General features: G+C 43.5%; 1 protein-coding gene across 1 annotated transcript in view; it reads right to left on the bottom strand.

Moving 5' to 3' along the window:
• Positions 1 to 12,559, bottom strand: part of l(3)80Fj (lethal (3) 80Fj) — a 378,408-nt gene that overhangs the window by 76,796 nt on the left and 289,053 nt on the right. The window contains exon 41 of the mRNA XM_050172680.3: positions 10,400 to 10,615. Coding sequence (XP_050028637.2) covers positions 10,400 to 10,615 — 216 coding nt within the window. The remainder of the gene's footprint in view (positions 1 to 10,399; positions 10,616 to 12,559) is intronic.

Here is a 12,559-nt window from a genome sequence, read left to right as displayed (position 1 = left end):
GACACTGCTACCCCCGAAAAAAGAGAGAGAACAAAACTTTAAACTGCCATGCAAGTCCTATCACTAAGAAAATGTGGACGAACGAATAAAATTAAAATATTGTGGTGGGATTTGACTGTGATCAATTGACACATCAAAGTAAATTTACACTTCAACTTGCCACACACTGTATCAAAGGGTCGTTCATGGCTATAACAAAGACCAAAAAGCAGAATCTGAAGCAATATCAGTTACAAGGAAGTGAGTTTTGCTCATTGCTCAAAATATGTATTCTGGAAGCAACAATATAAAATTTTTTTGCAAGAGCAACTTACAATGGCAGTTTTCTATAAACATCTGAATGATGTGATGCACTGAAGTAAACAGCACACATTTTTTAAATACCTTGGCCCAGACATAGTGCTTACTTCCAGAGGTAGTGCACAAGCAGCTGCAAACATGGAACAGACCGACAGGCAACACAATGTTTATATATTGCAGTTTCAGCAAACTCGCCTATAGCAAATTTCATTTGAATAAAGTTGCTGGAAGTAAGTGTACCTTTGGTATATAACGTCTTGCACTGCCAGAACAGGGCAGCACAGTTACCATCATAGGCGGAAAGCTTTTGTTATTCCGGAGGGGGCTGGGGCCCGAGCAACTTTTCGAACCCACCCATTAGTAAATAAATAAATGAATATGTATACATTACCTTGAATAACAGCTGCACTTGAAGAAACTTCGCGTAACCTCGAAGATTTGTTAACTGAAGTGATGGCCTTATGTGAGTAATGAATGACCTCACAGTAGGAGACAGTTCAATTTCACAACCTGAGTCCCATCACACCACCAAGAGACTGGCATCTCTCGGATGAGCCATACGACAAGCCTTCTGAAAGTTTTGAGTTTTGATACTTGTAGATACAATTGAACCCACTTATAACAATATTCAAGTGCCATGAAAATTCCATTGTTATAACCAATAATTGCTACAACCGGGTTGCATGAAAAAATCCAAATAGGGGAATGGGAGAGCTGATGTGAGAAAACTATAATGGCGTGCCCCTTCTCCTCTACTTCCTTCATCCAGCTGCTGATTGTGTTCAATTGTTTAACTGCTTCCTGGGCGCTCCGATCGCATGCAACAAGTCGCGGCTGTCGGCGTTAAAGAATGGCACTGCTATAACAACTGCAAAGAGGTGTCACGGGTGGCAAGTGATATGCAAGCACCGCCGAGTCATCGCTTTGGAGGTGCCAAAAGGGGCCCTTTAAAAATTGCAAGAAGGCTGCCGCGGCAGCCTGTCAGCTTGAGAAATCCAGACGAAATGCTGAGGCGAGATCGCCACAAGCATCTCGCCATGTACTTCTCACTGGCTTGCACGAGAAAAGCCTATGCCCATCAGCCTTGCATGCTTTACAAAGTGAAGCTTGCAGACATCCTTCTCCAAGGCATCCAGGTGATTTACCGTATTTACTCGCATAATGATCGCACTTTTTTGTCAGAAAAATTGACGCAAAATCAGGGGTGTGATCATTACGCAGGTTAAATTTCCTGCGAAAAGAAAAAAAAAAAAAATATTTTTCGTCCCGCATTTGCTGCGGGACACCAAAACAAAAATGGCGGCCAGCGGAGCAAGCCGAACGCGATTTTTGTTTTTCTCGCGAGTACATTACATGCATTGAAACAGTTTCTTCCGTATCAGTAATTCATAATAGCGTTAATATCGGCAAGTTTGCGACAATAACGTAGCCATGTCCGCTTTGAGGAGGCAGAAACAGAGATGGGCGCGTGTAGCTGCCAGTGGTATAGAAACACATGGCCGGCATGCTGCGGAAACTGTGGCATCTGTCTTCACTACTATCCTAATACGGCACGTCTCCGCTAAGGGTGGGCGAATATCTTAGCTGTGTTGCAAGCGTCGGCGTATGAATAAGGTACACTGCTAACGTATCAGTGTAAGCGTGGCCACTATCGTTGCTGCTCGCGATTTGTTGCGTGCCCACGAGTGCAGATGAGAAGAATCGAAAGGTGCTTTTTTTGTTGTTGTTGACCACAAGCATTATAAAGCCTACACATAATAAAGGCAAGTTTGGTTGCAGCTTTTTTTTAGTCATGGCAGTGCAGAAAGTGATGAAAGTAATGAAATGAGGCATCTGCTTAAGAATGTTTGGTGCGTGCAGACCGCTTGGTATGTCTTCCAAGAGTCGTTTGCGTAGCATTCGACAGATGGTAAGCGTGATCATCATTAGCTAGACTTGGCACACGACATATCGCTGTGACAAGTTCAGGGTGCAATCATTACACGGGGAAAGAAAAAAAAATTGAATTTTGATGACCAAATTCAGGGGTGCGATCATTACGCGAGTGCGATCATTATGCGAGTAAATGCGGTATGTAGTGCAGCGGAAGGTGCCTCGCGGAAACGAAGCCCCGGAGGGACTGAATCCTCTGCCTGGCCTCCTGTGAGGACAACGTTGAGGCAGCCTGCCCTACCGCGTCATCGCTGCCGTCGTCGCCATCACTATCTGATGCAAGCATGTTCGCGACAATAGCCTCACTGGTTAGAAGCACTTAGTTTCCAAATCTATAGCCGTGTGCTTTCTTTTCACTGGCAACATCATGCATTGCCAATGATCAACAGGCACATCAGCCATCTTCCGTTTCGGCGGCGAGTCAAACCAACTGTTGGTCAAACGAGGCTGAGAAACCGCATGGCTAAGAACGATTTCGATGCGACCAACAAGGACGAATGCGAGTGATTAAGCTGTTTGCAGAACTGCGCTGAATGAGGAGCCCGTGAGCAACAGGCAAGCAATCTGTGAGCAGCACAGTTGGCGTGGTCCGTTTGTGTTTTGGAGGGTGGGGCGGCTTAGAGTTATGAGTGCAGCCCATTCGTGTTAGTGCAATCAAATAGCACAACCAAATGTTTTTGCAAAACCAAAAGGCCTCCCCCTGCTTGCGCTGCTATGTACCCCATTTTTGTTCCTTTGTACGAAGGCGAATCAGAAGGTCTTTGCCCCTATCTCTTTTAGCTAAAATAAGGTACATACTGGTAATTGTAATCACTATATGTATTATTCTATGTACCATATGCTATTTTTCCACATATTCCCCACACTGTTTCAAACATTTGTCCCAACTCAGAATTAAATTTGAGAGGCCCCTGTCAGTCAGTGACGCACGCGGCCACCCCGAACGTTCATTGTCATGCAAGTCTTCACGGCCTTTTGCGAAATCACAACACCACCACCTTACACTTCTCAAAGCAAGACACCTTTCTCCATACGTGGGCTACATTTCCCTGTGGATTTCGATGGGTGGTCATCTCCTTGCTCCGTAGAAAACAAATCACACTTCGTTGCTCGTACGGCGTGGATGTGTGAACCATAACTGCCATCTTGAAAAACTGACAGCAGTGCCGTGCCACGGAACAACCGGCAGATAAGGCCAGGCTGGTTAAGGAAAGGTTCACCATTGGGAATGGTTATGTTGACTTTGCATTTACAGCTGTAATTTGGCTAAAGAGAGAAAAAGAAGAAAAAGCAAGGGGCAAAGACTTTCTGATTCGCCCTTGTATAACTTTTCGCATCGTTTTCTAAGCCAGGTGGTCTGCATGAAGCTTGCCTCACTTCCCTGAAGCTTCCCTCACTGCTTCCTCGCTTCGTATTAGCATCGGATAACCTTTGCCAATTGTTACACCTGTTACTCTGTTGCTCCTGTTACATTACTTTTCACATTGTATCTCTTCTGCTTATACTGGCTGGCAATGTAGAATTGAACCCCGGCCCTGTCACCGACACTGTTTCTTCACTCGAATCTATTTCCAAAGCAGTATCTCCTTTTGAATCTTCCCAAAACACCATGCTAAATGAACTCGCACTAATCCCACACGAACATTGAAGCTACGATCAGTGCCCTTTCTGCTCGAGTTGACACCTTAGAAAAAGAGTTGACGAAGTTGATGAAGTCACTCACAGCCTTCTTATGGCACAAGCGACTGCGTCGCTAATCTGGGTTGCGCTGGCGGAAAAATGTAACGACGCGGAAAACTGACAGAGGCGTTCTAACCTGCTGTTTTGGGGAATTCACGATGCAAACAACGGAAGCTGGGCACAATTGGAAATGCACATAACCTCATTCTTATCAGAGAAGCTTAAATTTTCCATTGCAGCGGCTGATTTACAGCGTGCACACAGACTAGGTCACTTCCGGAAAAACAAAAATCGTCCCATCATCGTCAAATTCACATGTTTTAAAGATAAAACCACCATCCTTAAGCAGCTTCCAAACTTAAAGGCTGCTTTTTGGCGGTTCGTGAGGATTTCTCTATGCGTGTGGGTGCAGCCCGGAATAAGTTACCATATTTACTCGCATAATGATCGCACATTTCTGTAAAAAAAATTGACACAAATTCAGGGGTGTGATCATTACGCGGGTTAAATTTCCCGCGAAATGACAACAGGTCAACAAATAAGTGGCTGCCATTGTAATAGTGCGGGACACCAAAACAAAAATGGCAGCCGGCGAAGCAAGCCGAACGCAATTTTCTTCTCATAAGTACATTACGTGCATTGAAACAGTTTCTTCCGTATCAGTAATGCATAATATTGTTACTATCAGCAAGTTTGCAGCAATAACGTAGCCATGACCACTTTGAGGGGACAGAAACGGAGATGGGCATGCTTAGCTGCCAGTGACAGAATTCCACGGCAGGCACGCTGCGGAAACTGCGGCCATTTGTCTTCACTACTATCTTAATACGGCACTCTTCCGTTATGGGTGGGCGAATATCTTAGCTGTGTTACAAGCGTCGGCTTATGAATAGGGTACACTTCTAACGTATTAGTGTAAACGGGTCTACAATCGTTGCCGCTCGCGATTTGTTACGTGACCACAAGTGCAGACGAGAGAAATCGAAAAGCGCCTTTTTTGCTGTTGTTGTTGACCATAACTATAATAAAACCTACAAATAATAAAGCCAAAGGAAAGTTTGGTTGTACATTTTTTTTTAATGGAAGTGCAGAAAGTGATGAAAGGAATGAAATGGGGCATCTGCTTAAGAATGTTCGGAATGTTTGGTGCAGACCTCTTGGTATTTCTTGAAGAGTCGTTCATGTAGCATTCAACAGATGGTAAGTGCGATCATCATTAGCTAGAATTGGCACATGAGATATCGCTGCTGCAAGTTCAGGGTGTGATTATTACACGGGAAAGGAAAAAAATTGAATTGTGACGACAAAATTCAGGGGTGTGATCATTATGCAAGTAAATATGGTATATTCGTTTGGTATACCAATGGGCTCCCAATTTAAGATTCGTTTTGACAGGCTCATCATAGAAGACAGTTTGTCTATGATGCCGAGTCTGATTCAGTCATAGAAATAACAAAGTAGCCATCAACTCGAATTGCAAATCTTCCATTTTCCCACTCTACCATACCTAGTTATGCGCCATCAATGAGCCCCACGTTTTCCACGATGAGAGTTACGTTAACTAATGCTCGAAGCTTCATGCCAAAAAAAAGAAACACTGGAAACGATCATCACGGATGATAACACTGACGTTGTTGTTATCACAGAGTCATGGCTAAACTCTGATATCGAGGACCATAAACTTCTGAACAACCCATCGTATACCGTTTATATGCACGATAGGACCGGTCGTTGGGGGGGTCTTGGTATTTATCAAATAATGGCTGTTCTCTTCTCGCTTATCTACTGAAGGTCACCACAAGATCCTTTGCCTCAAGATAGTACTGCCGACAAGCACGACCATACCGATTTCTTGTTACCGTCCCCCTGATTGCAACATTTCATTTACCAACGAACTTAATTCCATCACATCCAATCTAATCTCCCATTTTCCTCGTGCTAATCATGTGCTATGCGGTGACTTCAACTTTCCGGATACTGACTGGGAAAACTGCATCACTACAACCCGCACATCCAAAGATTTTCTAGAAGCAGTTCTTATGCACAACCTTAGCCAAGTAGTCACCAGACCTACGCACAACTAACATTCTTGATTTAGTACTTATTACTAATAATTAACTAATTAATTTTTTATAGTATGTTAAAGGTGTTAGCGATCACAACATTTCGTTTTTTAACATAGCTATAGAGCTTCCTACTAGCCAGCCGTCTACTAAATACATCCGAGATTAAAATAAAGCAATCTTTCCAGAAATTACCAATCAGCTAGAATCGTTCTTTGTAGACTTCCATCAATCAGCCTCTTCCAGAATAGTTGAGCAAACTGGTTACTCTATAAACGTAAACTTTTGTCTCTTCTTGATGCTCATGTTCCTCTTGTACGTATTCGTGGGGATGCCGGCAGACCCTGGTATTCGAACAACCTTAAAAACACTATCTAGGAAAGAAAAGCGCATTTTCCACGAACTTAAAAGACACAATGATCCGCAAAAATGGGAAAAATACTTCACGGTATTGCAGGAATACACAAGTTTGCTGAGGCAATCAAAACGCAAATATTTCCACCAGGACCTGCTGAGCATTCCGTGTGACAACGCTCGCAAATTCTGGAACTTATTATCACTTAAATGTACTTTATGTCATAGTATCGCGTTGATCAACTCGGATGCGTCTCTTGTTCCAGTGAATCAGCATCCCGATGTCATGAACTCTTATTTTTGCTTGGTTTTCACTAATTAACCTCCTACTGATATTCCTATGTTGCCATCTACTCACTATTCAGAAACGCCGGCTGTTATTATAACTACTCAAGAAATCTCCAATTCAATCGATAACCTTAAACTTTCCAGTGCGCAAGGCCCAGACGACATAACGGCTAAAGCCTTAAAGGGCACCAAATCGCAATCCAGCTGCTTCTTGAAATTGAGTTTCCTTCAATCTATTGCCTCTTCCACTATTCCGAATGACTGAAAAATTAGCAGTGTTGGACCTATGCGCAAATCTGGTAGTCGTTCCAGTCCATGTAATTACCGCCCTATTTCCTTAACCTGCATACCTTGTAAAATTCTAGAGCGCATGTTGTACTCCAGCATTGCGTCTCATTTAGACAAGAACTCTTTTTTCTTTCCCAAATAACATGGATTTAGACGAGGCCACTCATATGAAACATTACTGTTCGAATTCACCACAGACCTTCACCTCCACCTTGACTCCTGTTTTCAAACCAATGTTATCTTGACTTTGCAAAGGCGTTTGATTGTGTCGCCCATCTACATCTTACCGTGAAACTTCCTTGCCTTAATTTTGACTCACTTGTATCGTCCTGGATTGAATGTTTTCTCACAAACCGCTCACAACACACTGTCATCGATAACCTAAAGTCATCAAGTAGTCCAGTCTTGTCAGGTGCACAACAGGGCTCGGTGCTCGCGCCTTTTATGTTTCTCATCTTTATAAATTACCTCCCTAACAGCATTCACTCATCAATCCAGTTATTTGCCGATGACTGCGTCCTATATCAGCGCATATCCTCCCATAATGACCAACTAATACTCCAGGAAGACCTAAGCAAAATAGTGAATTGGTGCTCTCTTTGGCTCATGTCCCTAAATGTTTCCAAGTGCAAGTACATGTGTGTAACTCGCACGCGGGAAACCAGTAACTACCAGTACTCTCTTAATCCCACAGCCCTCACTCAAGTTGACTCTTACTGTTATCTAGGCGTTACTATCACTAATCAGCTTATGTGGTCTGCACACATAACCCAACTTATAAACGACTGTTCTAAATCACTTGGCCTACTGAAAAGATTGATTTCTCTGTCTCTTGTTCCCATACGCAAGCTTGCCTATGAAACGTTCATTTAGACTAAACGTGAGTATGCCTCAGCAATTTGGAACCCTCACCAGGCTTACCTTATCAACTCGCTCGAAGCAGATCAGAATCGCGCAGCATGTTTTATCGCTTCAAACTATGACTGGCATACAAGTATAAGCGGCATTAAATCATCCCTCAGCATCCCTAGTCTAACATTTCGTAGGAAGATTTCACAGCTTTCCCTTTTCCACAAACCCTATTATAATTTCCCACACCTTAGGAACACTCTTCTACTTCCACCCAACCGCTCTTCTAAGCGTCTCCTTAACAACCTGAGTCTACAATGTCTTCATGGTTCCTCTAATGCCTTCAACTCTTTCTTACCTACTGCCATTGAATAGTGGAACGCACTACCCAACAGTATAGTAAGTGAAAGTGATCCAGATAAATTTAGTCACCTATTGTCATGTTTTTTAAACCCATAACCTACCACTATTACGCTGTTACTCCAAGGTCTAACTTTTTTTACTGCTCTGTTATACTGCCGGTTGTGTTGCGATTTCTACTGCCGGTTTGTAGCTCACTTTGTTTTGTTCTTATTTTTTCTTGCCCATTGTCTGCTAGCATGTATAGTAAGTTTTGTTTACCGTTGTGTATAATAATGACCATAGTGTTTATTGATGCATTAGCCCCCCCCCCCTTATGTAATACCCCGCCTTAAGGGACAAATGATGATGATGGTATACTTGAAGCAAATTTTTAAAATGTTTGTATGTTTTGTTTGTATGTAGGCCACGGATTCACAATGTATTTGTTTCTGTTTTGTTGTTCTTTTATTCCCACTACTTCCGAAGTAATGCTGGAATCGGAGCTGTGTGTAACTAAATAAATATGAATTTGACTACGTTGACACAATTTTATGCTCTGTCATGAGGACTGGTGGATGCGTTCCAATATTCAAAAGGTGACAGAATACGGGCCAGTAACCAGCGTTTCCTAAGCGCTGACAATGCAAGGTCGTAAATTCTCTTTATGCATGTGCAAGGCGCCCTGGAAACTTTAGCGGTTAATAATGTGCTGTATAGCAGCTGATGCTGTTGCTTTTATGTTGTGAGATGGCATCCATTTCAATCATTGTGCAAGCAAAGCTTCCACTATTATAAAAAAAAACAGGGCAGTATCGATGCACCTGAGTGCATAAGTCTTAAGCCGCAAGGCGTCTTGCCACCCACTCTACTAGCAATTGCTCAAAGAAACAGGGCTCGTCTCACATCGCCCGCACAGTCAATCTTCGGTTTCGCTGGCCAAGAATGGAAACGAGAATGAAAAGTAATCACCGTCGCCTGTCACCCCACATTCTTGTGAGACAGAGCGCTATACGCAACAGGTGCATCACACTATGGAGGGGCCTCGCATGCGTAATGAGACGGCTTTGGCTGAAATTTCAGACGTGCATATCTCGAGACACAGGCGCACTATTAAAATTGTACAAAATGGAATAGTCCGCAAATGGCACCGCCTCTGAATTTTCAATATAAACATACATGCTAACTGCAGAAATAAAAAGTTAATTATCACATTTTATTAAGTACTGACATTACGACAATTATCCTCACAGTTTGCAACTGGCTGGCCGCATAACCAAGGTAGAAAAATGGCTTCTGTGTACTCCTCTTTGCCTTTTTTTTTTTAAACCCTGAAAGTCCAACTTTGAACAGCCTGTATATATATTTATGACCTCTGCATGCAAGTGGCGATGTTTCCATCCCTTATGAATGTTTTAAATTATTAGAAGAGTTTCTTTTTTTTTCTTCGCAAGTCATTAGCACTGCCTAATGGACAGAGAAGCAATACTGATATATGTTCATTGACCTGCATAATATCATTCACGTGCATTTCACTTGACGTTAATAAGACTCTGCAGAAGGGGGTCACTGAAGTCTGCAGGTTCTTTTCAGGATCAAAAAAGCATGCAAATGAAGTTGAAGCCAGGTGAACATACAATAACATGTCCATTCTCTAGGCATATGCTATCCATGCCATTAGAAATTATTGTTAATTGGCTACCTCCTTCTCTTTAAAAAATATCATAATTTTTGCACTGTGCGAATATTTAAATATATTGTGTATGTACATTGTGTTCATAGGGAAAACTTAAATGATGAAATAAATAAATGTGCATGAGGTAGCTGCTGCTGGTTCTTCAAATGTGCTTGTCCTCTTACTGTCGAGATTTGCAGAAATAAAGGAAAGTATGAATTAAAAGCTGTGCACGTCACACTGGCGAACATGCAGTAAGCTTTTAGTCACAATAAAATTTTACGTGAAAAGGTAGAGGCTACTCAAACAGAACTCTGGTAATCACACAGTGAAGATGGGGGGGGGGCTCCCCTCATAGTCGGCACCCATGGGTACCATCACAATTTTTTGCATGCGTTGTTCCACACCATCATGTGCCACCCTATCTTTGAACACTTTTAAAGCCTTTTTCAGAACAGAATCAATTTTCTTTTTTGTAAAACCTGACACAACATACTGAAGATAGTATAATTCGCAAAGCTTACGAAAAATTCGGGGGAGTTGGCAGGTGTGCACCTATTAGGTTTAACAACATGACAATGTGGTTTTGCAGCCGCGAAAGGCGCCTCCTGTGCTCCAGACTACCACCCACCTGCTGCTTGTCGTAGCTGCTGCTGGCCAGGAATCCCAGCAGCAGGGAGAACAGAGTGGGCAGGATCTCACGCAGGGTGCGGGGGGTGTTGGTCACCACCACTTTCCAGACGTGCAGGGATGCCTGGCGCACCATCAGCGAGGTGTCCAGGCGACCCATGTACAGGCCGGCCAGCACCCGGTTGCGACGCTCCTCACCCAGGGCTATCATGATCGCCTGCCAGAAGAGCATCATCATATTCGTGCATACCAGTTCTTGAGCGCACACGTGCAACTTGCAATTGGCAATCGGGGGAAAAATGCAGAAGGATATTTGAAACATACTGCACTCAAAAGGTACGTCGAAATTATACGAGTGCTGGTTCTATTACATTGCCGATTATTTTGACTGCGCAATGCGGTAGGCAACCGTAAGTTAAACAATCAATGAGTGTATAGTGATCTAAATTTTATTACGCACAAAAGAGCATTCAGATCCAATGCGCACATGTTGGTATTGATGGGAAGCAAAGTTTTCGTGACGAGGTTAATGAAATGCAATAACTCTGCCCACATCATCCCTGCGTCTGTGGTGTAAAGAAGACTTGAGTGCGCATGTGCTCTCGTGTACTTGTGCCATACATTGTGACGAGTCTTACACGGGCTTGTACTGTTTCTTAATTTCTTATTTATTTTTAAATGCACAGGTTGCTCCTTGGCTAGTTCCCCACTGCGAGTAGGGGTCATAGTATGAAAATCATCATCATCAACACAAACAATAATTTGTGGGGTTCTCACCTGTGCTCTTGGGACAAAGGAAGGACCACACGGTAGTGCAAGGGCATTTATTGTGCCTTTTATACACAAATGCTTGCTAGCCAAATTGCTATCCACAAAACATGCCAATCGCTGCATGACAAATCGAGGAAGTCCAACTCAATGCGACTGGATAGCGAGTGAATATGTTCGCTCTATGCTGGACACCGACGCCTGATCGAACGTCCACGCAGCTTGCCGACCCCGAGCTAAAGAGGAAGAGCCTGCTCCGTGTCGTGCCCAACCAACCCAGCCGTTAGGTGGCACTAGCAGTGCCACACTCGCGCAATCTCTCGTAATGCGCTGCAGCCTTATGAACCGCCACCAGTTCTAAGCTATGCAGAGAAGCTGGATTACAGGAGATGCGAGACATGCGGGGAAAATGACATATCAGGGAACGCGTGAGAGTCGCGCATCCCCACTCATTTCAAGGAGACAGTTGGCATTGGCATAACATGTACCTCCCGATTCTTGGCGAAGCCCCCATCGTGGGTATGTGCCACTGTATGGAAATCATCATCATTATCATCATAATTAGCACGTGAATATGCTTCTTGGCCAGTAATGCGTATATGCCATAGTAAGGAAATCATAATAATCATCATCAAGACATGGCAACCGTCTGAAGGCACTAGTTCGTGTTTGCACGAAAGAACAGTACACGCAGTTGTGGCCTAATGGCTAGAGTATCAGCCATACATTTTCCATCCGCTAGATTCCATGTGAATAAGAAAAGGCACGAGGCACTGCACATGATGGTTGACTAAGTAGACCTTGTTATTCGACCTTGTTTGACTAAGCCTCTTTGCACAGCACACATTTCATGAGCCACCTGATCGTCAAGCTACCTGCTCGTGAATTGTGAAAGTTCATCTTGGTTCTTTAGTTTATCAGTTAATTTTCATTAGTCTAGTTGTGCATTACAGTTAAACCTCATTAATCCTTTAGCCACCAGCTCCAAGCTGTACTCGTCACACGAGTTTGTACCAATATCGCCAATGACTAGTCACACTCGTCCGGCCCGATTTTCCGCTCCTTCCGCCGCCAAAGACCTATAACGATCATCATTTGTTTTGCTTGCAATTTTCAACCCTAGATGGCACTAGCTGTCTACGAAAAACCGCATTTCCTGCCTTTCGTGTGTGGCCTGGCAACAGCCATTTCATAATGGCGCTATGCAAGAAGAATGCCGGTGGCGGCGATGCTCCAAGAAAAAGAGGTGCTTCTTGGTGCAGTACAGAAAGCAGTGTTAGTGACGACATGGAATTTCTATCTGACAGTGACTCGGACGTTGTCGTTATACCCTGGATATTGCTTCAGATGATGACAAGAGCGACGGCGATGATGACGGTGACGCACTGAGCAG

Source organism: Dermacentor andersoni, chromosome 3 (assembly GCF_023375885.2).
Source record: "Dermacentor andersoni chromosome 3, qqDerAnde1_hic_scaffold, whole genome shotgun sequence".
NCBI classification, from domain to species: domain Eukaryota; kingdom Metazoa; phylum Arthropoda; class Arachnida; order Ixodida; family Ixodidae; genus Dermacentor; species Dermacentor andersoni.
The sequence above is the reverse complement of the archived record's forward strand: the minus strand, read 5'-3'. Positions and strand labels throughout refer to the sequence as shown.